Source organism: Meleagris gallopavo, chromosome 16, assembly GCF_905368555.1.
Source record: "Meleagris gallopavo chromosome 16, MGAL_WU_HG_1.1, whole genome shotgun sequence".
NCBI lineage: Eukaryota > Metazoa > Chordata > Aves > Galliformes > Phasianidae > Meleagris > Meleagris gallopavo.
The window spans coordinates 13,726,309-13,754,025 of NC_139419.1; the positions used below are offsets into that span (position 1 = coordinate 13,726,309).

The 27,717-nt window shown below is 56.0% G+C and overlaps 1 protein-coding gene across 11 annotated transcripts in view; it reads left to right on the forward strand.

Annotated features, from left to right (window-relative positions):
• Nucleotides 1–27,717, forward strand: part of LOC100550253 (ankyrin repeat and fibronectin type-III domain-containing protein 1-like) — a 134,255-nt gene that overhangs the window by 14,326 nt on the left and 92,212 nt on the right. For 2 of the 11 annotated variants that reach the window (XM_085237137.1, XM_085237138.1), the window contains exon 1: nt 5,800–6,199. The exons of 7 other annotated variants lie outside the window; for them this stretch is intronic. In XM_085237137.1, coding sequence (XP_085093263.1) covers nt 5,862–6,199 — 338 coding nt within the window. In that variant the 5' untranslated portion in view covers nt 5,800–5,861. Of the gene's footprint in view, nt 1–5,799; nt 6,200–21,359; nt 22,277–27,717 lie in introns of those variants that run through there. 2 more of the 11 variants (XM_031555760.2, XM_010719872.3) reach the window with 2 other exon arrangements.

Below are 27,717 nucleotides of genomic sequence, written 5' to 3' on the forward strand. Positions count from 1 at the left end.
ATTTCCTCCCAAACGGCACCATCCCCACATGCCTTACTGGTCTGGGGGGTGCAGGCTGCTGCTTGCTGCCTTTGCTCGTCCCCAGGGCCGGCCACGGGGCAGCACGGGAGGGAGAGGAGGAGGAGAGGCTGAGGTCAAATGGCGCTGGGCACGAGCTCTGCGGGGAGGAAGGAAGCGGGGGCTGTGCAGCTGCGTGCGGAGGATGCTGAGTGCTGGAAAGCAGCAGCGGGGTCTCCCAGAGCGAGTTAGGTGAAGGAAGCAGCGATGAAGTCACTGATTTGTTTGGCTTGGTGCTGGCGGGATGGGGCCGGGGGGTCGGAGTGAAGGCAGTGAGAAGGTAAACACGCAGTTCTGTCCTTTGTGCGTGGGTCGCTGCCGCTGTCCCCAGGCTGGCAGCATGCAGGGTGGTCAGTGCTCAGTGCTGCGGTCCCTGCAGAGGGCTCTCTCTGCCCCCAAGGACGGCCCCGTCCCCATCCCTGGCTGTGAGCAGCATCTTGCCTGCACCCCGCAGAGCAGGCTGAGCTGGCTGTCGGGCACCGGGGGCAGGGGTAGGTGTTCCCACTGATGTGTTCCTGGCGTTGGGATCCAGGGGCTGCAGAGGGTGGCAGTGGGTGTGCAGCCCACCCCAAGCTGCAGCAAAGCCTTCCGCTCGCAGGGGACCCCAGCCAAGTTGGGGATTTGGGATTTTAAACTGGGTTAGGCACATTTTTAAAAGATTCCAGCGTGGATGTCTTTAATTCCCTTTGAATTCTGCTTTGCATCAATTTGGGTTAATCAGACTGGAGGCCTCTGCCCGCAGTGTTTCTGTGCAAGGCTCAAACAGAAGCATGAATGAAGCCAGGCTGGGGTGCAGAGCTGCAGGTGGGAAGGGGTGCGGGGGGGCTCAGCCTGGCCTGAGGCACAGCTGCAGGAGCCTTCCCAGGCTGCCACTCGGGTCCTGGGTTCTGGTGAGGCCAGTTTGCCAGGTGAGAGCAGCAGGGAGCAGGAGCTCCCCTCACTAAGGTGTAACATCAAGGGGATTTCTTAAAAGGTGTGCCTGCCCTGTTCCTGCAGAATTAAAATTAGTTCTAATTAAGTGGAGGTTAACCTTTGTGCATGCCTCAAATTAATGGAATGTGTGATTAACTTATCTTGCAGCGCTGCAGGCTCTTGAAAATGACTTGGAAATGAACGAAGCTGCACATGTGGCTTGAATTTTTAATTTACGTTAATAGTTTAGGTTTGAGTTAATTAATTTCAAATGACAGACCTTTGATCTATTCTTTTTCAATAGCTCCTCTTCCTGCAGCTCAAAGTGTACCTTTCTGATCCTTCTCCCTTTGCAGCAAAATGAGCTGGGCAGAAATACACGATGTGATGAAAGCACACTGAATGCTGCCTGCACTGCAGCTTGTCTTGTCTCTGTGCTGTGGGTGTGTGCTGCTGGGCACCCTTCTGCTCTGCAGTCTCAGATCTGTGCCGGTGTCCCTGCTGCTGCTGCACCCCGTGCCTGAGCTGTGCTGCTCCCACTGCTCCTTACTGCTGCCTGGGGCTCGGCTGATGGAGCCAGCTCAGGCACTTCCCATCCCAGCCTGGGCCCTGCTTGGGTTTGCTGCTCCTGGAGATGCTGTAGCATCTCCAGCGTGGGCAGGAAACCATTCTTCCTGCAGCCCAGCATGTCCCGGTGCGCTCTGCAACTCCTGACTCTGAACACGAGCCCTGTGCTGTTGTGTTTGCTGGGGCTGTTTGATTTGGCTTGAGGTCTTTTCTGTGTTTCTCTCTCAGTTGGGTTGCCCAGAGCAGTGTGGGAAGAACTAATTCCAAGCACGGAGGGCGAGCTCATAGCTCTCTCAGACAGGTTTTGGTGGAGGAAGCAGCAGGGACAGAGGCAGCGAGCTTGGTTAGTTGGTGCTACTGAGCTGGGGCTGCCCATGTGGTGGGGAGAGCATGGGGAGATCATGCAGCAGGAGCGGAGGTGCTGGAGGAGCTGCTGTGGCCGTGCACCTGAGCTGGCTTGGAATGTTGTCTCCTGGGGCTGGCTGTGATGCTCTTGGGCAGTCTGAGAGACTCTGGCGTGCCCAGGGAGCAGTAGGAGGGTGGGACACAGCACGTGTGGCAGTAGGGCAGTGCTGTGGGGGGGTGACACGTGGCTCCCAGCTGGCACTGGCCCTGCCTGCCCCATGCAGGAGATGAAGCTGTGGCACTGCTGCCCAGCGCTGTGGGAGGATGCTCGTGGATGGACCCTGGGCAGTCTGATCTGGGGGGGGGCAGCCAACCCACGGCATGGAACCAGATGGGCTGTGGGGTCCTTTCCCACCCAAGCCATGCTCTGCTGACTCTTTGGCTGCACGAAGCAGGTGGCAGCCCTGGGTGGGCACAGCAAGGTGCCCGGAGCCGCAGGATGGCTGCCCTGTGCCGAGCTCTGCCCAGCAGCCAGCAGGGCCTTCCTTCCGCTGCGTGGGGTGGGGAAGCTCCCCGACCTTTAGTGCAGATTTGTTTCTGTGCTATTTGCCCTTTTAACACATGATTGAAAACAGGCTGTGGGAAGAGAGCCAGAGCCCGGCCGTCCAACTGCCGGCATCAGTCGGGAGCTTCTTGAGGAAACGGAGCTGAGAGAGAGTGGTTTGGAAGGGCTGCTTTGGGTCTTGTGATGGATTGCACCCTGCCTGCGGGTAAACCCGGCTGTGCGGTGCTGCTGTGCCGGTGTAACGCGGGCTGTGCCACTGTGCTGTGGGGACGGAGGTCATCAATGCAGAGGAAAGGCAAAAACCTCATGAAATCTTTATATCCGAGGTGCACGTGACCCTTTCATCCATCTTTAGACGTTGGGCAAATATGGAGGAATATTGGATAAAACACTGCAAATATTTGTAGTTCCCAGAGAGAAGAGAGCTGAGAAACTTGAGATTTTTCTTTTTGTGTCACGTGTGGTCCTTTTTTTTTTTTTTTTTTTTTTTTTTTTTGCTCTGCTTTTCAGGTACAGAAGCAAAGCGCCCTGCAGAGGGGGTGAGCTGTTTTCTATGGGGCTCCGCCACTGCCTGGTCACAGCCTAGTGACACTGGTGTCCCGTGCAGGTGGGTGCTGAGCCCCTCACCCATGTGCTGTTGGTACAGCCCCATGCACGGAGCATCATAAGCTGCCAGCAGCTGGGCCAGGTGCTTTAGGAGCTGGTGGAGGGATGTTCGTGCTCCAGCAGCAGCACCCCTTGGCAGGATGCTTGGTGGCAGTGGTGCATTAATGGGGGCTGGGATGCCTGGGAGCTGGCTGTGCTCGGTGCACACTGTGTGCTGAAGCGTGTGGCTGGGGCTCGGTGGGATCATCTCCTGCTGGATGCTTCAGAGCAGGGAAATGTGCAGCTGAAGGACACGGTAAATCTTAGCTCTGCCTGCACCACAAACATAACAAATGTGTCTTTCACACACGGTGCAGAGAAGATTACAGCTTTAAGGGATCGTAAATTCCCGTTTATTGGGGCATTTTCTGTTTCTCTTGAAACAGTGGCCACGTTTCCAAACACACAGGGAGCAGTGGTGAGCCTCTAGGTTCCGTTCTGCCCATTAACACGTCTCATAACCCAGATGGAGGAAGGATGCTTCGGGAGAAGCAACGTCAGAGTCTGCGAGTGGGTTTGGGAAAGAAGCAGGTTGGCTTCACACATCTCCCAGGGTCTGCTTATCCTGTCTGGCCTCTGCTTTTCAAACGTCTGTCAACAGGCTTATGATAAGCTCAGACCTTTGGTCCTTACGGTGTGTATCTGCCCACAGCTCCCTGCAGGTGCTGACCATTGTGCTGCTATTGATGTGTGGCCGCAGTTCAGATCTACCCTCGCTCTCAGCCACATGTTTAAAAAGCACCGTGTGCTTCATGTAGAGGGCCTCTGTAACAGTGCAGGGTCTCAGGAGCTCTCAGCAATCATCTCTGAAAAATGCGCGTCTCCTTTTTCTCTTTTTCACTTTGGGTTCCTTCCAAGCCGAGCGCTCTGGGGTTTTGTAAATGTCAGGAAGCAAAGCTGTAGCTTACACTGGGATCACGGTGTTTAAGCAAAGCTCTCTGGTGCAGCGCTGCTGCTGCTCCCGTGGCAGAAGTGCGGTTGGTTTTCCTGCACGGGTTGGACGTTGGGGTGGGTGACAGCAATTTAAGCCATGCACGTGCTGTCAGTCAGAGCAGAGGGGACCCACGCAGTGGTGCTGGTGCTGGGTGAGTCCATGGGAACGGATGACAGAGCACCCAGGCAGCTGGAATTCACACGCTTGTCCTCCAGTTCTGCCCAAGCAGACAGTGTCTGTTTTCCAGGAATAGGGTTTGGGTTTGGTTGGCCACGTGTGGGGTTGTGCTCTGATCCTTGGAGGTCTTTTGTGACTCAGGTTCAAGCTTCCTCTGCTCAGACTGGGTTTTGCCTCCTGTAGGAACCCTCAGCTGGAGGCTGGGGTGTGTTCTGTGCTGCTTAAATAAACTGGTGCCACCAACCAGGTGGCCTCACAGAGGAGCTCACCGAGACGTTCTTGCTCCTTTCAACGTGAAAGTGAAATGACCTGTGAGAAAGAGAAGTCATCCCTGCTCCTTTAGATGGCTTCTCCCTGGGATATCTCCTGCTCTGTTGTCCCTGTCGCTTTTTGCATGGCGTGAGGTCCATTGCTGTTTGTGCTGTATTGTGCAGAAGGGCGGTACGTTTGTAAACAGCAGTGTGAAAAGTAAGGAATGCAACACGCGAGGCTCAAGTGACCAGATCATGTTTCTTGCAGTGGGAAGAAATCCAACAGCACGGACTTGTTCCTGTTGTTTGTTTCTATGTGACAGTGGGGCAGGCAACAGAGCGGGCTGCAGCAGAGGGGATGGGGAAGTGTTTTCCCTTCCCATGGGGCAGCAGCATTCTTCTCATATCCATCTCTGATCCCAGCAGCTGCCTGTCCAGCCCCAGCTTCCCTCAAGGTGAACGGAGGCACTTGGGGAGCCCCTGTGCTGTGGGACACGCAGCATCTCTTCCCCTGGTTGAGGAGAGCTGGGCAGGGGCTGCTGGGGGACAGGGTTGGCCAAGCATCTGTGAAGGAGATCTGGCCTGGAGAATTGCTGCTGTTTATGCTGTTTTTGTTGCAAGTCAATGATTTGTTGCTGGCCGTAATAGCAGAAAAAAGCGTATTTACTCGACTTGTTTGGGCGGATGGTAATTACTGGGTAAGAAACTGTCGGGTGGGAATCAATTAGAGGCTTCCACTCTGGAGTGAGGGATCGTAGCTGACATCTGATGTCCTGCGACACCAAGGACAATGCTGCTATTTATACAGCATCCCTCTGGCTCCTTCCCTGCTTCCCCGTCATCTCCTTGGCTCTGATAGCAGGGCTGTGACCCTCTGTCTGTTGCTCCCAAAGCAAAGTGCTCCTGCGCTCCTTCCACGCTTCCTGTGCAGAGCTCTTTGTTTGCATGGGCTGTGTGTGGGTGGAAATGGGAAGAGTCCTCTCCCTTTCCTCCCCAGGATGTGCAGCACTCACAGAGGGCTGGGTTTGTGCCGTGGCAGCTTGGAGCAGGTACAACTGCATGCCCTGCAGATGGGCTTGGTGTGTGGCTGGGGACACCGGTGCTGCCCGTGCTCTGGGTTTGCTCCTTTTTTGGTGGCATCGTCACCTCCTGCTGCTCTCCGTTTTGGTCCTCGGCATGCTGGGCGGCGGTGGCACAGCTCTGCTTGGTTCTGCTGGGAGCAGGGGAGGGCTCAGCAAGGTGGGGGTGATGGCTGTGACCAACAGCCCTTGCTGTGCTGGAGGCTCCTGTTGGGGCAGTCACGCTCAGCCGGTGTCACCGTGGCATCTCCTTGCCTACAGCCCAGCCCAATGAGCTCAGAGAGTCAGCGGGCAGTGACTGAAGGCAGCCACCATCCTCCACGAGCCCTATGGCAGAAGGGCTGGAGCTGTGCCACGCGGTGTGCTCGGCAGCCTCCTGGTTAAGGGTGATGCTCACACCCCACCTGGGGCTTCTCCTTGTGGGGTCGGCAGGGCTGCAGGCACTGCTGCAAGGACTGCAGCACTCCGGAGCACTGGTGGCTGTCTGTCCTGCAGGCACAGCTCATCCTGGCCTGAGAGCAGCCATGCAGAACTGCAGTGCTGTGCAGGAGGGGTTTGCACTGGGCTTGCTTCTTTATTTTTATGGTGCCACATTAACTGCTCTGAAGAGCTTGGACACAGCGAGTCCTGAACATGAATGCTCTTGTAGAGGAAGCTTTTTAGCAAGGTACCAATTCGTTTGGTATTCTTACCTAGGGACCTAATTTTGAGACTGGCTTGAGGCTCTGAGGATGTGCACTTATCTTATCTTGGCTGCTTTCTCTCGTGTTGTTTCTTTTCCTCCCTTTTAATGATGCATAAAATAATTTCAACCCTTCTGACTGATGACTTTCCAAGTACTCTCTGCTGGAGGTGCACAATCCTGCCGCCGCCTCAGCTGTGTGGCACATTCTGTGCCTTGTGGTGGAGCTGGATTTTGCCATATGGGGCACTGGGGGCGGCACGTTCCTGCTGGGCTGGGTTGGCCCATCACCCTCTGTCCTGCAGCAAGGCCCTGCCCTCGGTGCAGGTGAGCAGTGCATGGGGATGTGTGGGCTCTGTGGGTATGGCACTGTGTGCACCGCTCACTTCTCCTTCCCTGGAGCCAAACGAGGCTGTTCTCATATAGAAACATAAATAGTTGGCTAGGCAACAATTAACTGGGACAGGCATCCTGATAATTGCTCCTCTCAGGTACCATCGCAGCACCTGCATGTAATGTGATGTGCACATATGGAGTGGGGCTGTGAGCAGGAAAGATGGGGACTGGTTTTTGCCCTCCTCTCCTTCCTGTTGCCCAGCACTCACTGCCCACGTTGTGGCCTGGCTGCTTGGGGTGGCTGTGCAGCTGGGATGCTGTCCTGCTCCAACACTTGGAGCCTGGGGTCAGGTCCTGTCAGGGAGAAGGCTGCAGGGTGCGACCTGCCCTGGTGAGCCCATCTCTGCCCGGAGCCACAGTGCTGATGGCTTTGGCAAGCATCTGCTGCTGGTTTTGCATGTGATGCCAGTGTTAGGAAGTGCACTGGTGTAAACTAAGGTGAGGGCTGGAGGGAAGCCAAAGCTTTCCCGTGCCTCTACCTGGAGAGGAGAACGAGTCCCTCTGCCTCAGCTGCTCTGGGCTGCCAGGTGGGCCAAGGAGCAGCCAATGTGCCATGGGTGCACACCAGTAAATGGTAGCTGCACAGCCTAAGAATAAATTGCAGCTTATCCCAGTAGGACTGGGAGATAAGAGCATCATAAATTTTACAGCCATGATAAATGAGCCCTCCTGTATGGATGGCGCTGTTCTTTCATGCTGCTGCTGGGGTGCTGCTTGGGGGAACCACGCAGCTGGCATCATCTCACCCTGCAGCACTCCCAGCAGTGTGGGCACGGCCTCATTCCCGTGTCCATACCTTGTGCCACGATTGCTGTTGGGCTCCATGCCTGGCATTGCATCCCAGGCTCTAGGATTTTTGTTCTGATTGTGTCCTGTGGGTGAACTGCAAGCCTGCCTCGGTGCCCCCATCCGGGGGGTTGGTGCATGCATGGAGCTCCCAGTACTCCTGGGCCACTATCCATGCTCCTGGGGGGTGGGAAACTACAGAACAAACGTGTGTTTCTCACACTTAGTAGCTAGGAGGGGGCTGTTTAGGAGTTAATGGTGGGTTGTTTTTTTTTTTTTATGTTGGGTTTTGCTCTGTGCATTTGCGGGCTGCTGTGTGGGTTTGTTGCCTGCTGCCAGGAGAGAGAGACGATGGGGGTCCCAAATTAGTGCCCTGCTGTCCCTGCAAGCTGCCTTTGGGAGGATGGCTGCTCTCAGCTCCTGCTCCTCACACTGTCCTTCCCAAGGCTGGGATCTCCTTCCCAGGCCAAAGGCATGCCCCATGGTGCAAGCAGCCAGAGCAGTGAGATGGGCAGAATACACATCTCCTCTGTATTTTAGTTCTTATGGGCTGGTTCTTGGCGCTGGTGGATTTAAGTGGCGTTAATGAGGGTGTGGGGGAAGAGCTTTGCTGTGGGCCGCCAGGCTCATTGCTGCGGGGTTTTGCTTAGACAAGCAACTTTATGAAATCTGGGAGGACAGCTGAAGCTCTGGGCTATAATTGATGCTGGGATTACTCTGTATGCAGGTCAACAAAAAGGAAATAATTGTGTTTGTGTCTCGTTGCCCTGCAGTTCTGCACGGCAGCTCAGTGGTGAAGGAAGAGCCTGAACAAACAAGTGGTGGAGCAGTGAGGTGCTCTGATCACAGCAGCTGCCTGCTGAGGAAGTTTGTGCTCGTGGGTCAGCAGTGATGTTGGCTGCGTGGGGCTGTCAGGCTCAGCCTGGCACTGTCAGCCAGCACAGCCTGCCGTGGGCTATGTGATATATGTGGGGAAGAGGGAAAAGAAAGAAAAGCTGCTTTGCTGGCTTTCCTTATGCTCTAAGGCATCGTTAAGGGGAGCACAGGCTCAGACTGAGCTCTCCCACACTGTGGGCGAGGAGAGGAGGTCAGCATGGTGCAGGGAGGCCATATCACAGCACCCCACAACTGCTGCTGTTGCAGGGGCTGCTCTGCGCTCCCCAGCCTTGGGGAAGAACCGCTCCAAGGACCCCTTCCTACCAACAAACTGACACAGCAGAAATAGGAAACCAAAAGGGCTCTTCTTCAGTGTTTACTTTTATTTTTAGAAGCCAAAGAGCGAGCGGAGCTGCGGGAGGAAACGGTGCCTGAAGTTCAGTCCTTCCTCCCCCCCCCAGCCCCCTCTGCAGCCCTGGTCAGGAAGCGCCTGCTGCACGTGCACCGGCCGGGATGCTCTCAGACAAAGCCCTTCTTGATGCTCGTTGCTTCCCTGCCCGTGGGTGGAAGAGTTGTGGCTGACACTGCTGGGGGAGCACAGCTGTGCCTGGCTGCTTTGGTGGCGGCCCTTTGTCCTGGAGAGGGGAGAGCTGCTGATTTGTGGCTCTGGTGGATCACAGAAGGAGATCGTGGCTGATGTAGTGCCGATGAGCGTAGGGCTGCCGTCCTTCCTCCCTCTGCCCTCATCGTGGAGTGGTGCAGAGCAGCTTTTCCATTGCTCCTCTGGCCCAGGGGCCGTGGTGTGCTGCGGGGCTCCGCTGCAGCTCCAGGCCTCGTGCTGGAAGGGATGAGAGCAGCTCTGATTGCTGGTGCTGGAGCAGGGAGCGTGCGTTTCCAACCAAGGTGCTTGATTGGTGAGCAATGGGCACAAACCTCTTCCAGTGACTGCGGACTGAAAACGAGAACAAACGACCCGAGTCCCCAGGAGTTCTCAAATAGGACTGTATTTCTTCGTGGCAAAAGGGAGTTTTCCTTCCTTTTCTTCTCCTGAAGTGGTTCATTTCTGTGCTGCCGTTGGCTGTGACCGCTCCATGAAAGAAGTGAAGCCATCAAGGCACAAATCAGCCCCCCTCACAGTGAGCAGCACACGAGATTGAGCCATAAAGGCAGCAAGCTGATGGACGACCCGAAGGTGTATGAGCCCAGCGCTGGAGAAGGCAAGCGTGACCATTTCCACTGGGGTCCTGCATGGGCTGCTGGGGGGGTGTGTTGGTCCTAATGCCCTGGGATGGGGGGTGGATCCCCTCTGGGAAGCAGAGCTTTGAGGCTGTGGGACCAGACTTGCCCCAGACTCCTCTTTTGGCTGCTGGGCTTGTATACCTGCTCCAGTCTAAGAGTTCCCTGGGCTGCAGGCAGCAGCTGTGTCATGAGGTCCCCAAACCCCTTTCCCGTTCTGGATGTTAATAGTAGTGTTGTGGTGAGGATGGCTGGTAAGGGTGTGCACCACGTGGTGTCTTCTTCCTTTTGTAGGTCGTTTTAAGGTAAATGAAAAGACTGCTCTGCTGATACGACTTTCCAATCCCTAATTTGTCTGAGGGATGCCTGTGCTGGGTAATGAGCTGGAAGCCTTTCCCAGTGCTTAAGGGCATTGGCTGCATCATAAATAACATTTCCCTGGCATCTTCCTGCATGCCAGACACACTGATTAGCTCTCTAACCACTTCCTTGGCTGCAGTCTCCAATTCACAACCAGGAAAGCTTCCACCTGATAGTTGTCTTGGATTTTTCTGCATGACTTTGAGGAAGGCAATGTCTGGCCAGATGCTTTCTGCTCCTCCAGCACCGCAGCAAACATGGGAGCGAAGGAGAGCGGCTCCCTTGGCTGTGTGCATTCATACAAATGCAGCGGTGCAGTCCTGGCTCAGTGGGAGCAGATTGCTTTATCAGCAGGTGTGGCTTTGTCGTGGGGTGAATCCACGGCAGGCAGCTCAGTGATGCACACACTGAGGGTTGGAGGCTGAAAGCAGAGGAGCTTTGAGCAGAAAGACGTGCAAATAGAGTGGTGGTGTCATATGCAGAAAAAGCCCCGAAAGGCCTCTTTTTAGCGGATTTTTTTTCCCCTTTATGATCTGTCATGGAGGACGGCTTTATGCTGAGCTCCCCTTGCTCTGGCATTGTGCATTTCCCTGCCCTGCCTGTTTGCTTTGCTGGAGGTGGCTGCTGCTCCTGCCTGCTGCGCGTGGTGTCTCATCTCTCGCCGTTCCGGGTTTCAGGCTAATGAGAATACGTCCCTGTAATAATAAATGAATGTCAGCATGCAGTAAGTAAACGTGTGGGGTGTTCTTGCCAAGCCATGCATATTTATTGAGGTCAGCAGGAAGCCCTAATATATCTGTCTGCGAGTGCCAGGGAGGGAAGATGTATGGAAGTACAAGCACGTAGCTGTTGCTCACGCATCTTGTTCTTGTTAAATAAGGAACTGATATAATCAATTAATGAATATAATCCGTTATCAATCCAGTGACTGGTAGTCACCCAGAAGGAGGGCAGCACGCACCAGTTGTTTCTCAGCTGGATGTTGGAGGCACCCAGCAAGCTTGGGGGGGGTTGTGTCCTCCCTGTAGTGCACCTGTATGGGGGGAGCAAGCTTGGGGCTGGGCAGTCCAGAGACCTTGGTGGGCACTGCTGAATGTTTCCCCTGGTAAAGCTCTGTGCTGGGATCCCCTGGGCGCAGCGCATGGGTGAGGGCACACCGGTGGGCTGTGCTTGTCCTGGCGGCTCCGGCAACAACAGGGAGAGGGGAAATGGGAGAAAGCTTGTTGTCCTTACGGGGGTTTGTGGTTTTGCATCTGGAAGCCATTGCTGGAGTGGATGTGAAGTCCAAGTGCTAGAAGGGATGGGGCGGGTTGGGTCTGAGAGCAGAACATGGGCTTGTTCCCAAGGAGCTGCTGCTCCTGGCTTGGGGTGAGTGTGGGTGATGAATGGCCTAGGGTGAGATGTGCCCAACCCTGTGCCTCTGTGCTTGAAGGACCTCATGTCTGTGCCAGAGCTGGTGGGACCCCTGGCTCTTCCCACGCATGGGCAGAGTGAGGAGAGGAGTGCTGGTGACTTCTGCTGTCATCCGCACGTGAACTGCTGCCCTCCACGTGGGAAGCAGCCCCGAGCGCAGGTTCCAGTGCCTGAGCAATCCAGCCTGTCCCCCAAAGCTAACTTTGCCTCAGCGCACACAAAGGCTGATCTGTCCCCGCCTTGGCAAGGCTCACCATGGGTCGATTTGGCTTTGTGTGCTGCTGGCCCGTGGAGCTGCAGATGGGATGGGTGGGATCTCAATGCTGGGATTGTTTGCAGCCACCCCCGCCTCGGTGGGGCTCTGGGCAGAGTGCGGGTGGGTGTGAGGGGCTCCAGCATCCCTCTGTGGCTGGGCTGGGCTGCTCCTGCCCTGCGGTGCTGATGGGGGAGGTGAGTAGGATGCAGGATGCTAAATGCAGGGACCAACCCTTGCTCTGCTCTTCACTAGCCCCCCCCATCCCTCCCCAAACCCTTCTCTGGGCTGGTTGCCCATGGTTGTCTCAACCTGAGGTTGGAAGATGATCTGTGAGCAGCAGCAGAGGGATGATGTGCTGGAGCTGACAGTGAGCGTGGTGACCATGTGTGCACAGTCTGCGTTCCTTGTGCAAATAGGGACTTACAGGGTGCATAGCAAGCTGGACTGGAGGAAAAAATAAGGTGATGGTGTGCTAGAGGGAACTCACCTGAAGGCTGCCTGCACAGGGTGTGCTCCTGGTGTACCAACAGGGCACACACAGCACTGGGAGAGGAGGTGGCTGCAGCATGGGCTGCTTCTCCTCCCCTGGTCTCTAACAGCCTCCCGTCTATAGATCTGCTTGTGGCAGCTCCTCGAGTTTGGACCTTTGCCCAGGGGCTGTAGTGATGGGGATCAGGTTTTAGCTTGTGTGAACAAGGGTAGAAGGGGTTTTGCAGAGTGCCCCCTTCCCATGTCTCAGCAGGAGTCCGGCCCTGTCAGGTTTCCTTGTGCACATCCCTCTGGGCTCTCAGCCCTCCCTGGAGCTGTGCCCCTCTCCCATGCGTCCCCATAGGGCAGGGTGAACACCCACCAGGGAGAGAGGGGCACAGCTGACAGTGTGGCTCTGTGGTACAGCGTGCAGCTGGCTGTGCTCTGCTCAGTGCGCTCCTCAGCCACGCTGCTGCAGCTCGGTGTGCTGCCTGCTAGCAGCAGCTTTCATAGCCCCAGGTCCTTTGGGTATCCCAAAACCAAGCTGTCTGTCTCAGGGACGAGCTGTCTTCAGCAAATAATCAGTTGCTTGTACAAGAATCCTCTGGGAAGACAGCCCTTCTTGCAAAGGGGCCAGCTGTCACCCAGAGCCCCACATCACTGCGCTCCCTGCACACCCACCCCTTGCTGTGCTGGGCCGGTGACGGGTCTCACAATTATCTTGCTTTCTGGTGCCGGGAAATGCAACTGTGATGTCCTGGGGCTTTTTCTGCACGATCTATCCCTAGGGTTTATGACAGAGAGGGGAAAAAAAGGCCCTACAGGACGGTCATATTTTTTTTTTTCTCTCTCCCCCCTCCATGTTGTTCTGACCTAGAAATTCCTCACTGGGTTTGCTGAGCTGGCTTAGCTGAGGGCCTGATGAATTTCTGGGGGATTAATTATTCAGTGACTGTGGGAAGGGGGGACGATGGCTGCGCTGGGTGCACGCAGAGCTCCCGATCCCACGGCACAGGGTGCCCGGCTGGAGGGATGCTGCCTGCTGCCATCCCACGAGTGGGATGCTGCCGTCCCCTGCAGCCCCAGCCAGAGCACACAGCGAGCGATCTGCCCTCCTGGAGCCCCTGTTTGTTCCCTTAAAGCTGCACTGCTGCGCTCGGGAAAATTCCTCCTATATACAGCGACAGCAGCTATTTTTCAGGTTGCAAATAGCTGTGTGCCCTAGAGAGCGTATAAAGGAATACATTTCCTTGATCTCCACAGGTCCTTGATGTGCTACTGAAATCAGATCTGCTATTTAGCAGGTTGGCTGTTATCCCCTTCTACACTGCTCTGCTTCCCTCGGCTGTTTTGGGAGGAAGGACCGCTGTCAGCAGCAGCTGTGCTGTGTAGGGCCGTGCACTCTGTGCTTTGGGGTTGGAGCTGCGTCCCCATTCATCAGTGGGGTTTTGCTGTGAGCACGGGGCTGTGTGCACCATAGCCCTGTGCTTGTGCAGGGCGGCTCTGCTGCTGCGTGCTCCATTGCACAGAGGCCTGTTGGTCACTGTCATCTCTGTGCACGTGTCACTGCTGTGCTGGGAGCAGTCCGGGCCGTGCCCAGGGTCATTGCACACCGTGTTTTCAGAAGGCATTGCAAATAGCTGGTCTGCAGCGCAACAGGGGGTTCTGCTGGCAGTAAGAGTTGTGCTTTTTTTTGTGTGTGTTTTTTTTTTTTTTCCTTGTGTTTTGGCAGAATCCTAGCAATAAGCAGTAAATGATTTCATTAATAACCTGCAAAGAGCTGCTCACCAGCTGAGCTGTGGGATCTGTCTGTGCATTCGCTCCTGGACTGAAGGGAGCTGCCAGTGCAGGAGCTGATGTGTAGAGCTGCTCAGTGCCATGGGCAGAGCTGCAGACGTGGCCGTTGGTGCTGGCTGAGGTCAGCAGAGCCAGCTGTGCTGCTGAGGAGGGGGAGTTGAGGTGTAGGTGAGCAACTGCTGTCCACCCCAACCCCAAAGTCCTGCTTCACTGCTGCCTGTGGGCTGCCTCGTCACCTGCACAGGGACCAGTGTGCCCTTGGGTATCTCCAGCCCTTCTGCCTTTTCTTGCTGTAGGAGGTCAGAGGAATGCTCGTGGAGCAGGGCTGAGACTCTTCAGTAACTTTCCAGGGTGCCAAGCATCATGGCCCCAGAGGTGTGGGGATTTCAGCTTGAGGTTTTGAGGGAAAATAGCTCCGGGTGAGCCAGGCATGGATGGTTTTGGTACGCCATGAACTCTGCAGATACAAACGTAAGCTTTACTGCCAGCTTTTCGGTCAAGTCGGATGTTTTACAGACCGGGTTCAGCTGCAGTGAATGCTCTCTGGGGATGCTGGAGCAGGATTTAATGCAGGCAGTGTGCTGCTGCAGTGCACAGAGCAACACAGAGCTCGCCAGAAAGAGGCACCCTGAAGAAGGCTATTAAACTGGGGGTATCCGCAGCATACAACAAGATGCTTGAGCACAGCATGTCCCATTGGCCCTGGGTGAGCGTGCTGGGATTAATTCCTGCTAGTCAGGAGAAGTGCTAGCTCATGCCTTGGCTTCCTGAGCTCCCCAGGCACTCGCACCCCTCCGTGCCCTTTTCTGCCAGCCAGGACTTTATGAGGTGTTGGAGGTTGGGGCCCCTGGGTGCTCTGCCCCTTCCACGGGAGCAGGGCCGTCTCGCTCTCTGCAAACACGGCTGTGTCTGCACATACACATTCCTGCTAATGGAGCTGCTGCTTTACCCATTGGTTCCTCTCCCTGGAAAGGGCTCACGAGAGCAACTGCAGCTTTCCCTTTGCTCTACAGAGCCTATTTAGTTTGCACATATTGCCGCAATGATTGCGAGATTTCATCAGATGAGCGGCGCATCTTTCTTGATAGCCTATATAATTTCTTCCAGAGGGACGCATTGCATTAAATCTTTAATCCAGCAAGCTGCTAGGGGAGCATGCCGAGCCGCCCCGCATTGCTACTGATCTCATACGTGGCCCTGGTGCCGTTTCGGAGGCTTTGCCATACGCAGCAGTTGGAGCTGGTGCTTTGAGAGCGTTGGTGGCAAAGGGCTGCGTTGCTCTTGTGCTGGCAATCGGCTTTGATATCTCTTCACGGAGATGTGGCTGCAGAGCCTTGTGTGGGCCCCAAAGCAGGGGCAGCCCCTGTAACTGTTGGACCGTGAGGTGGCTCCACAGCAGGGAAGGAGCCCACAGAGATTCTTGTAGGTGGGAGAGCAGTAGCTGTAGTATATCCAGCCCCAACTGGAGATTGCATAACCAAGCACGTGCTGAGCTCTGCTTGCCCAGCTGTGACGTCCAGGGCCATCCCTGGGGCTCGAGCTCTGCCCCACATGGGGTCAGGAAGCACAGAGCTCGGCAGGGAGCTGTGCTTGCGGCTGTTCTCAGCCATGATGCTCCCCACTTTCTGCCTCCACAAACATCGGATGACAAGGGACCACCACATCCTGCTCAGGGCAAGGCAGGCATGCCGAGTGGGAGCTGTTGGTGCTGGGGATGCCGTGCTGCTGCTCAGGGACCCTCCGGCTGTGCCAGCTGCTGCCCACGGTGTCGCTGAGCTGCTGCCCCACAGGTACTGCTGCACTTTGGGCTGCTGGCTTCTAGCTCCTCAGGGCATAGCGCTGTGTCATGCAGCATCTCGGTGCCCTTGTGCATCCTCTGGTCACCCTCAAAGCATCCCTTTGTCTGGTCTGTGCCCGGTGGTGACTTTAATTCTTTCTCGTGCTGGGGGGGTTTGCACTGAAAGAGCCAGAGTGTTTCTTTTCCCTTGGATGTTATTTAAGTTCCGTGCTCTGCTTAGCAGTCCTGGAGGTTTTAATTGCATGGCGAGCATTTGGAAGTTTGAAAGGCTTGTTTTTACTTTACTTTAATTAAATTGCTAGAACCTGGGGGGGAATATCCCAGCTTAATTTAAACAAGCAGCCGTATGCTGAGTAAAGCCAACACCCATCCGATGATTGCACCGTTCTCAGTTCTGACGTGAGAGGTTAAAATTTGACTCTGGGCTTGAGAGTTTGCAGTCCTCATCTGCATTGTGAGAGGGCTGTGTCCATCCACCGTTTGGGAAAGGAGCTGAGGTTTTCACAGTTTTGACACAGAAACAATTATGGGGTGTAAGGGAAGAGGCGCCCAGGGGCTGAGAGTGCTGGGTGATGCAGCTGCAGTCCCTGCTGGGTTCAGCGCTCCGATGCCGCCCAGCCAAAAGCAGAGGCTCAGCCCTGCTCTGAGCAGTGCTTGTCGGTGCCCAGGCATGGCCCGGAGATGCTGGCAGGGAGGGGATGGGCTGTGGGGAGCTGCTCCTCACCAGACGGCACAGAGGCTGTCCCTGGGCACAGCTGGCCCCACGGATTGCAGCCCTGCTGCTCTCCAGAGCTTTCTCACTCAATACAGATTGTTATTCTAAAGAGAGTTGGTATTTGCTGAGAGGTAATTACAAGAAATAGTCTCCATTTGCTGAGATCTTTGATCGTGCTAATAGGTTTTCTGATTTTTGCTTAGGCTTTTGCTAGGGCTTTTTTTTTTTTTTTTTTTTTTTTTTTTTTTTTTTTTTTTGAGGGGGTGGGTGGGAAGGAAAGAGTAACAGTTTGGGGCACGCTGAGCTGTCTGCTTCCCAGCTGGCTGAGGGTAGGAAGATGATATGTCACCAGCTGGGCAAGGTCTGGGGGTTCGCATGAAGGCGTGGGGCAGAGCTGTGGTGCCCACATGTGCCCCTGCCAGCTCTGGCCTCCTCTCGTTGTTCTGCCTCTGCTTTTCCTTTCGCGGTTTCCTCCCATCACATCACTCGAGGCCAGGTTGGTTGGGGCCCTGGGCAGCCTGGTGTAGCATTAGATATGGAGGCTGGCAGCCCTGCCTGCAGCAGGGGGGTTGAAACTTGATGATCCTCGAGGTCCATTCCAACCCAAGCCATTCTATGACTCCATGATCGCTGCCTGTGTTTGATGCTTTCTCTCATCCTTTTGAACTCAGCAAACTGTCTTGCTGGGGAAAGACTGACTAATTTTCTCTTTTTTCCTTAGCAAACCCCCACCGCTCCTTCTGCTGTGTCCTGCCCTTATCTCTCCCTGCAAGCTGCAGCGTGGTGTCTGCGCCATCTCCAAGGCACCGGGGCAGGGCTTCGGCAGCTGCAGGCAGAGCAGCTTCAGCTGCAGGGTGCTGCATTGCATCTGGGTTCCCTAATGTTTCTAATGCCATCTCTTCTGTGCTTCACGCGCAGGAAAGTGGGCCAGATGACAAGGAAAGTGTGTCTGTGAAGCCTCTCTCTACATGATTCGGTGCTGTTCCCAGGAAGGAGGATGTTTTGTGCAGCACATCTGGATTTGCTGCTGGAACTGGAGGGCTGGTGCCAGCTGAGTTCTGATGCGGCCGTGCGCCAGGCAGACCCCGTGCACTGACGCCAGGTATCGGCGCTGAGTTCTGTGTGCAGTGCCATACAAGTGACAATTAAAGCGAATTGCCTAGTTAGTCTGAAATTATAGTGCCTCTTACACTCTGCTTTTTATTACAACTACATTAAAATGCAGCACTGCCATAGGGCTGGATCCGCGCCGTATGCGTGCTGGGCCTGGGGCTGTGGCACTTGGCTGGGAGCAGCTGTCCCCATGTCACAGCCCAGTCCTGCTGCACACATCCCTATTCGGGGGCAGTGCCTGGCACAGAGGGGTGCTGGGGGAGCCCTGGGCCACTGCTTGGCCCCTTGGGATGGAGGTTCCTCTTGGGCTTTTGTGTCTTCATTGTCACTGTCTGTATGACACACCGTGGTGTGCTGATGCTGCTGGTCCAGCTGCACGTAGGATGCTCACAGAGTTATTTTGACCCCTCCCTAAAGACCAAAATGACTTTGGGACCTTGGAGCTATTGGATGACTTTGCAATATGATGTTTTAGCAGGGATATGAGTGTGTGTGTGTGTATGTTCAGTACGGAGATGTTTAGTAGTTGCCAGAAGTCTCCTGTGCGCTCCTTAGCAACGTAAGGAGCAACCTTCATACTTGTGCTTCTTGTGCACTTGTGCTGCTTGGTTTTGTTCATCCCGTGGATTCGTGTTCTGCCCCTTTCTCTGACTGTTCTGTAGTGTCTGATGGTGCTTTTGCAGCTGGGGCTGATGGGGTGAGGGAAGTGGTGCCCCATCACTGCGCCTCATTAAGTTCAGAGTGGAAAAGAAAAAAAAGGATGCTTATCAAAATTCTTCACTGTTGGCTTACCTCGTTCCTGTGAGGTTTCATAGAATTGTTCGAGTTGGAAGGGACCTTTAAAGGCCGTTTGGTCCAATCCCCTTGCAATGAACAGGGACACCCACAGCTCCATCAGTGCTCAGAGCCCACCTGGTGGCCTGACCTCAGGGGTCTGCAGGGTCACAGCACCACCACCTCTCTGGGCAACCTGTGCTGGTGCCTCACTGCCCTTATTGTAACAAACTTCTTCCTTACATCCCATTTAAATCCTCCCTTCTTTAGTTTGAAACCATTTCCCTTGTCCTGTCACAACAAACATTGCTAAAGAGTCTGGCCCTTCCCTCACCCTGCTGGCCACGCAGCTTTGGATGCAGCTCCCGATCCCATTGATTTTTAGGACTGTGAGGGCACACTGCTGGCTCATGTCCAGCTGACCTCCAGCAGTACCCCCAGTCCTTCCCAGCAGGGCTGTGCTCCATCCTTACATCCCCCAGCTTGTACTGACAGCAGGGGTTGCCATCACCCAGGTGCAGACCTCGCACTTTGCAGAACCTCACGCGGTTCCCCTGGGTGCACTGCTCAGCCTCTCCGGGTCTCTCTGGATGGCATCCCACCCCTCAGCTCTATTGACCGCCCCACACAGCCTGCTGCCATCTGCAAACTGCTGACGGTGCACTCAATCTCAGTGTCAGTGTCACTGGTGTTAAAGATGTTAAAGAGCACCAGCACTGAGCCCTGAGGAACACCACTCATCACTGATCTCCATCCGGACGTTGAGCCATTGACCACCACTCTCTGGGTGTGATCTCATAACCAGTTCCTCATCCATCAAACAGCCCACCCATCAAATCCATCAGCAGTCATTGAGCTCTGGGAGCTGTGGCTCCAGGAGAGAGGGGGGATTGCGTAGCTCAGTTCTTGGCATGGGGATCTGAAAGTGAAGCCCTGCAGGAATAATGCTGACGTCCTCTGGCACTGTGGGAGCAGATGAAGCTGTCAGCTCCATCTGACCAATGCCCTTTCCCTTTTTCCCTAGCTGCTGTAGAGGAGAGCTGTTGGAATAAAAGTTGCCCAGGGAAACAACAGAGCATCCAGCTGCGGGTTGCTCAGCAGCACAGCGATGGGGCTGTGAGGAGACCCCTGGGCTTGGGGCCGGAGCCATCTGCAGCAGCAGGGATGGTTTCCAAGCCCTGCACCTGGGCACCCATCGTGAGGTTGTTTCAGGCTGCTGGGAGGGAGCTGATAGGACTTCTGCCTGGAAAATGTGCTGTTGTTGGTTGCAAGCTGAGACTTGTGTTGCTTCCTGGGTCTACGCAGCCTTCACCTTGTTGGAAGTGAGGGCTTTGAAATGGGAAGTGCTGATCTGTTGCCCTGGTGGGCACATGCACAGGAATGTGGTGGGCTCAGACACCGCGGCATGCTCATGGCTTTATTTCCCCTCCAGACACAGGTGTGAGATGCTTGTGCAGTGTTCTGGCAGGTGTTGGGGTGTGTGTGTGGCTGCACAGAGTCCCAGCCCCTATGGATCTTCATTTCTGTTTTACCCAGTCTTCTCTGCAGCTCTTCTTTAAAAAGAGTCACAAAACAGAATGAAAACAAAATGACACACAAACTTAACTACGATTTCATTTAAAGTTTTTCATTCTGCTGTTAAATGGCAGTGGGAAGCTGCCTTTCGCATCACTGAGTACACGGCTGCATCCCCAGCACAGCAGATTGCTAATGTGAAATGAGAGAAATTCCAGCAGCATCTCAGCAGATTGTCTCTGCTTAATGAAAGGAGCAGCACTCGGCTGGAAGCTGGTGGCTGTGACAGCGTTGTCCCCAAGGGCTGACCTCAGGGCCTGGGGTTCTCCTCTGCCTCGGGAGGAAGGGAATGGCCTTCCTTTGGCCTTAGGGCACCGGGGGAAGGGGCTTGAAAGGTGGAGGAGAGATGGGGCTGCAGCTGGTCCCTCCTGGGCAGAGCGGTGGGATGCGGCAGCAGGGGCTGCGGAGTAGCAATCCCCTCAGGAATCGGTTGTCCAGCACACCTGGGGAAGTTTATAGAGCTGTCCTGCTCTGAACTTTCCAACATCAGCCCCCTGCCCTTGCTGGGCCGCGGGGTGCTGGGGCTGACAGCCTCGCTCCTGGGAGCGTGGGGCCGGTGCACACACCCTTCTGCTCTCTCCACATTTCTCCGCGTCGCCCTGCTGTCCCCCTCAGAACGACGCTGCTTTTGGCCTTTGCAAAGCAAACGCGATGCCATTTGCAAAGCAAGGCTAAGCACGGCGGCTGGGGGAGAGGCTCCGCGGCAGCGTCGCTCCGTTCGGAGGGAAGGGACGGCATCGCGCCGGACCTCGCTCCGCATTTTTCCTCCCCCCGCTCTCCGCTGCAGCCCCGGCTGACCGCTCCCCCGGCCGCCCCGGCACCGGCGTCGGGCGTTCGGTTCGCTCGCAGCGCGCTCTGCCCGCTCCGTCCCGCACCGCTCCCCGCTGCCCCCCCGCCCCCCCGCTGCCCTCCTTCGGCGTCTCGTCTTTCGCCTCGAATGGTAACGGGGAGCCGATAGGAGCCGGGAGGCGCACGGCGGCACGGCCAGCCCGTGCTGTGCCTTCGCCCCCCTCTTCGCCGACGCGCTGATTTTGGGGAGCCTCCGGCAGCGCTGGAGCCCCTCGGGGCGGGCAGGTGGGCGGCGCGGGGGGGGGCGGGCAGGAGATTCTCCCCCCACCTCGGCGGGGCGTACCCCGCTGCTGCTGGAAGGCGTCGGACTCGGAGCGGGGAGCCGAGGGAGAGGAGGAGAAACAGGGAGGAAGGCGGCGGGGCGGGGAAGCGGACTGCCGGCAGCGGATGGCTCTGAACGGGGAGGAAGCAATGAATGATTTGCGTTGTTTATTTATTTATCTATTTTAACATGGCATCCACAACGCGGGGATCGAGAGGATGCGAAGGCAGCTCGCGGATCTGCCGCCTCGGTTAGCGCCGCTCGTCTCGGCCGCTTCCCCGAGGGTCTGCGCTGGCTTTCCGTCAGCCACCCCTGGATGCACCTCGCTGACTCGACCTGGTTTTGCTCTGCGGGGCTGGAGTGGCGTCTTGAAGCCTTTTTTTCTTTCCCTCTGCCCAGGCGGCTCCCGGCACTGAGGATGCAGAGCTCCCAACAGGGGAGCTTTGGGAGCAGGATTTCCCTCCAAGTCTGCGGCATCCCTCTGCCTGCTGCCAGTGGGAGAGATGCTTGGTGCTGGAGCTCGGGGAGCAGAGCCCAGAGGTGACCTCTAGTTGGATCAGAGCTGCTCGTTTTAAATGCCTGTGCCTCTCCTCGTGCTCAGGTGTTTGGTGACGAGCTGGAAAATCGTGTTGGGTAGGTGCTGCTGGAGGCAAAGGGTTGGCTTCTGCATTGGAAAACAGGGAGGGAGGAGAACTGGAAAACTCCGAACAGCCACAAGAAGAGCAAGCAGGGATGCTCTCCACCTCCTGTGCTGATCTCTGTGCCGTGAGAACAGACCCTCCGAAAATCCATCTGACCAGCCGATGTCCCAGGCATTCACATTGCTGCTGCTGACCCGGTCAGCGTCCATCCCCCCACCTGGCTGAGGACCGGCTCCCTCATCTTGGGCGCGTGCTGAACATCCACTTGCCACGGAGGCATGCAGGCTTGTGCCACCTCTACCGAGGGATCCTTTCCAGAGGGCATTATTATTTTTTCCCCTCCTTCTTAACTCAGCTCTGCAGCAGCTGCCACATTACAGTAGAGAAGCACGCAGCTTCGAGCTCCCGCCGTGCAGCCTGGTGCCTGTGGACGGCTCGGGCAGGCAGAGCCTCCCATCTCCAGGGCTCACCGTGACTCCTGCCTTGAACTCACCTTTGGACCTGCAGCGCTCCTCTCCTGGTCCTACACCTGATGGAGCGTGCAGGGCCACGAGTTGGGACATAGCATGCAGGAGCGTGGCGGTGCCCACGGCTGCAGGCGGGCGTGCGCTGGGAGCTGGCAGGGGCCATGGCTTCATTTGGGAAGCTGACGGAGTACTTCAGCCTGAGGAAGTCGAGGACGGAGCTGCGCACCGAGCGACGGGGCCGGCGCAGCGGGAGCTGCTGCTGTAGTGTCACCGAGTGCAGGTATGGGGTGGCAGCCCCTCCGTCCTGGTGTGGCTGCAGGGTGGGACTCGTGGTCCTTGGTGCGCTGCTTCCCCGTGCCCCCTCCTATCACTGTGGGCTGGGGATGAGCCAGGAGCTTTGCAAGCAGCATCTCGGAGCTGCCTGGGATGCCGGAGCTTCGGGATGTCTGGTGTCCTGTGTCTCTGCCCAGGGCACGTCTGAGGTGTCGGCGGTGCATCTCGGGTGTCTGCCATGTGACTGCCTGCACGTATACCTGCCTGCTTCTGTCTCCTGCTTTGTGCTGTGCCTCCTCACCCAGCCCCTTGTTACAGTGGCAGGGCTACGCACCGCGATTGTCCTTCTCTCCGTCCTCCTCTCGCCCTGTTGCATACAAAACCCACAGCTACAGAGCCAGCAACAGGTTGCTCCATGGGTGGAGATGGAAGCCTGTGTGCTGGGTGCCCTGCCTAAGCCTCTGCCTTGTGCAGGGAGGGGTGTGATGCTGGGAGCTTACGCCCCATGGTGCATGGGAACACTTCAATGTTGTTGTGGTTGTTTGTGGGGAAGGGCTATTGCCAGAGCTGACACACAGCTGCTGTCCCCGTGTGCCAGCCCAGGCAGAGCTGAGTCTCTGCCAGGTGGGGCTGACATGGAAAAACAGCACTGAGATATCTGCTCACCTTCTTCCCTGGTGTCTGAGCGTCTCGGGCTCTGCTAATGGTATTAAGGAGTTGGTGATGTTGTCTGGGGCCATCCTGCTGCTCTCCGCATCACACCAAGCTGGTGAGACACACAGTGCTAATGCTGCTCCCTTCTTCACTCCTCAATTCCAGAGACATCGCCTCTTCCCTGCTCGCTCAGAGCGTGGCATGTTCTCTCCAGAAGCTTGGAGGTGCTCACGGCTGAGCTGAGAGCATCAGGCAGTGACAAACATGGAAGCCATGAACCCTGGGTTTGGCTGTGCCTGTACAGACTGTATGTGGGGATGGTGCTGGCACTGCTGAGCACACACATCCCTGGGGTTTGCTCTGAGCACTTTGTAGACAGCGAGCAGGTGCCATATAGCTGCTTGTGCCAGCAAGAGGGCAGCATGGTGATGCTCCTGGGGCCCTGCACCGTGCCACCGCCCATGTGCAGGGTGCTGTGTTCCCAGACCCGGTTACCCGTGTGAAGGGAGATGCTGTGGGTGCACTGCTCTATCTGGAGCACTAACCATAAAGCAGCATTGCTGGTGTGTGACTCATGTACCAAACTTCCTGGGGTGTTGCTGGGCACAGATGTACTAACACTTCTCCGGCACATGAGTGTGGGGCTTCCTGGTGGAGCTCTGCCCCATGGTTCCTGGGAGCAGAAGTTTCCCCACGCAGCCCAGCAGCCTCAGGGCTGGCTCCAAGCAAGGGCTGCTCCTGCTGTTGCTGTCTCTGTGCCCTGATGACATACATCTGCTGATGGCAGTCAAAATAAGCGTTGATCAGACCGTGGGATGCTCTTGAAATCGGTGTCTCTGTTCACCGAAGCTCCTTCTTCACTTCTACAAGTCAGTGTGGATGAATGAAACGTGGTGCTCCTGCATCCTGGGCAGTGCCATACCAGGGGGCCAGACCCCCCCAGCTCTGCCCAGGGTCGGTGTGGCTCAGGGCGATCGGCCCCGGGTGCTGCTGGGACTCAGCAAGCAGCACCGGCACACAGGGTGCTGCTTGGTGTTATTGAATTCTAAATATAGTGATCCCACTCATTCTCAGAGGACCTAAAAGATATTAGCAGCATGTAGTTGTGGTATTAAGTAATATGCCTGCATTTTTAAATGACACCCACAGAAAAAGCAGGGTTGAGTAAGTCTGCTGGGTCTGGGAATTTGTGCCGTGAGCCAGCAGGGCTCCAACTTGTGCACAGGCAGCTAGCATAGCAATAGCACCTTCTTGCTCCATGCTATTGGCCAAACCCAGTGCTCACAGGTGTTGCTCAGCCTCCTATTTTTACATACCCCAAAGCAACCAAGCACAATCCTGCCAGGAGAACACTGCCTACTGCCCTCCCTGCATGGCAGCACTGCTCTCAGGTCAGACCAACCTCGGCAGTCGCTGAGAAACTCTCCAAAACCCATTATCTCCATGAAATGCTGCTGGATCTGCTCCCTCCCAGGAGAGCCAGAAGCACCCAGGATCTCCAGCCAGGACAAAGCCTGGGAGGTACCTCACAGAATCACGGAATGGCCCGAGTTGGAAGGGACCTCAAGAATCATGAATCTCCACCCCCCCTGCCACAGGCAGGGCCACCAACCTCCCCATTTAATACTAGAATAGGTTGCCCAGGGCCCCATCCAACCTGGCCTCCACCACACACATGGTGAGTCCCAGTTGTGGTTGTGCCTTCCTCCTTCCTGATCCACTTTCGGAAGCAGCACAAACTTGGTAGAGGCTGTCCAGTCCTTTCAGTTTAAAAATAACAAAATCAAAGTTAGCTATTCTGTACTGCACGTATCTTTTCCTTTCGTTGTTCCTCCATGCCAGGCATGCAGAACACCAGGTGTGAGCACACCGATGCTGGCACCAGGAAACAAAGCAGAGAATGTAGCCCTACATGGCTGCACGCAGCCCCTGCTGCATTCCTGCCCAGGCTCATGGCCCCTTTGCCCAGCACTGCAGCCTCCAGAAATGCACCTCTGTGATGATGCAGAGTCTCACACTGCAGAAACAAGCACAGCTCCACAGCCACTCAGCTCAGGCATTCAGCTCTGCCATAAAACTCCTACAAGGCTGCAAAAAGTCACTGAGAATAAATTTCTTGTTTAAGATGCTCTGGTTGACTTTTCCAGTCCATCGCAAACACCTGCTAGCTGCACCAGCCCAGAGACCTGCCAGCCCATTCAGCTTCATGGAATGGGCACCTATGCCACAGCAGAGCATCTCTCAAGGTGGAGGAGCAACTGCTGACATAACACAGGAAATGTGAACCACGGCATGGCTCTGCATTGCAGCTCACAGCAAAGAAATAGGGCATGTCCTGGCTGGAGATCCTGGGTGCTTCTGGCTCTCCTGGGAGGGAGCGGATCCAGCAGCATTTCATGGAGATAATGGGTTTTGGAGAGTTTCTCAGCGATTGCTGAGGTTGGTCTGACCTGAGAGCAGTGCTGCCAGGCAGGGAGGGCAGTAGGCAGTGTTCTCCTGGCAGGATTGTGCTTGGTTGCTTTGGGGTATGTAAAAATATCTCTCCAGCTCTGGCAGCAGGTCTGTGCTCAGGCACGCAGTCGTGATGGGGAAGAGGAAGAACTGGCACGTTTTGGGGCTGGAAAACTGCACTGAAGGCACAAACCCTGTGTGAGCAGCAGGCAACGTGAGGCAGCTGGGTAAAAATGGAAGCGGGTCTCCCATCTCTGGTTTACAGCCCTGAGAGTCTCCATGGCTGCCCAGGGACGTCACCACTGAGCCCTGCCAAGTTCCAGTCCCGTGCCCTTCGGCCAGTGCTGGCTGCTGGAGCTGGATTTTAAAAGAGAATGTAAGTGAGGCACTGGGAAGTGCTTCAATCTGAGTGAGAAGTTTCCACCTCGCACTGCTCGGAAGTGTTTGTGGCAGCTGTATGTGAGATGTGGTTGCACCCCAGCTCCGACACCCGCCTTGCTGAGCAGCCAGCAGGACAGCGTGTGGGTGTGTGCGTCTGCATTATTGCCACAACGAATCAGTGGCACCTGTGTAAGAAATAAATAGTAATACAAAAAGTGACGGACGTGTCCACCGCTGATGCATGGAAGCGCTCCGTGCTGATGCTGAACCAAGCCAAGCTGGAAATAGCCCTAAATCCCGTGTCAGTGACTCAGCCACAGCCTGCTGGGCAGAAGTTACTCCTGCTGAAGTTCCCTGCAGCAGACACTGGTGTCTTTTGGACTCAGCCCCTCTCCCTCGTGCCTGGGTATGTGTGTGTGCTGGCTGTGGTGGCAGCTCGCAGGGTGCTGTGGGGCTGCACTCTGTGGCCATCCTGTGCCTTTCCCACCTGAGTGGGTGAGCAGAGCCTTCCTGCCTCCATCACTGTGCTGTATGGCTGTGGGGTGGTTCTCTGCCCCTGTCTGTCCCCAGGCACTGTGTGTGTCTCCAGGGCACCGGGAAGGCTTGCTGCTTCAGAAGGGCCGGAAAAGAGCCCAGGTGCTCTTAGCATCGCCCTTTAGGGTCTGGGGGAGTGTTACATCTAAACCCAAGTGATGATGGGGCGTGCACTGGCTTTCTTCTCCTCTGCCCAGCTCCTGAGCTCCTTTTGGAGCTAATTGTTAGGGTGGGGACGGGGTTGGGAGCCGGCTGTGTTCTGCACAAACTGAAGCTCATCTTTACTCGGATTAGGCAAAAACCCAATAGTCATCCTTTCGTTTGGTGTGACAGCTGGATGGGCTAGCAGGAAGGGGAAGTTACGCTGGCATTAAGGAGAATTACATATGTAGCATGACTGCAGCAAACTTCTCCGGCAGCGAGCCCTGGCCTGTGAGTCACACTTGCTAGAAAGACTGCTGGGTGCCTCGTTCACCCACCGTGTTGGCACTGAGTCACAGCTGGGTGGGTGGGCAGGTAGGAAACAGAGGCCCCGGCCGCACGCACGGGGGAAGCGGCTCAGTGAGGCGGCTGTGAGCGCCAACAGCTTCTAATTAAAGCGGCGGTCGGCGAGGGGGAGGTTTGTGAATGGAGCAGGGAGCTGGGCTGTGTCCCCGGCTCACCTCCCGGCGGTGCTCACATGGCAGGGGCTGGGGGCTCGGAATTCGTTCAGTTTGCTTTTAGTTCTCACTGCTCTGATCCGTCGGCGGCAGGTGATAAATTACATTAATCTCCCTCTGCTGAGTCTGCTCGGCCTGGGCTGGTAATTGGCGAGTGATCTCCCTGTCCTCACCTTAACCCTGGAGCCTTTTCCATTCTATTTCCTCCCTCTTTTCCTTCGAGGAGGGGCGGTGGGAGCTCTGTGGGGGGTCCGGCTGCCCGTGGGGAGCTGATGATGGCACAGATATTTGTATCTCGCTTTCCGATGGGAAGCAGCACGGACAGAAGCCGAGCGCGCTGTTTTGCTTGAGGTGCTGCTGACCCAGAGAAGTGCTCTGTGATCGTGTACGAATGTTACACGGGGGAGAAAAGGCGAGACAGTCTCAGTGGGTTTCCTTTCATGTTGTTCTGCATGCTCCTCGTGCTTCGTTTGCATCTGTTTGGTGGGAACCTCACAACCCAGTGCTGCCGGCCCCATGGGATGGGGGGCTGCCATCCGGGGAGCCCTGCCCGAGCCCTGCATCCACCCCCCTTCATTACAGAGCATTTCTCAGGGATGTTACTGCAGCATTTTGGGAGCACGAATCCATCCCATCGGTCAGGCTTGTGTCCACCTGGCCGTAGTGACAACCCTACGGGTGCTATTGGTGCTCTGGGGTTCTGGTGCTTCAGATCAAAACCCAGCCCATCTCAGGAGAGGAGGAGGGTTTGAAACAACAACACACTGTC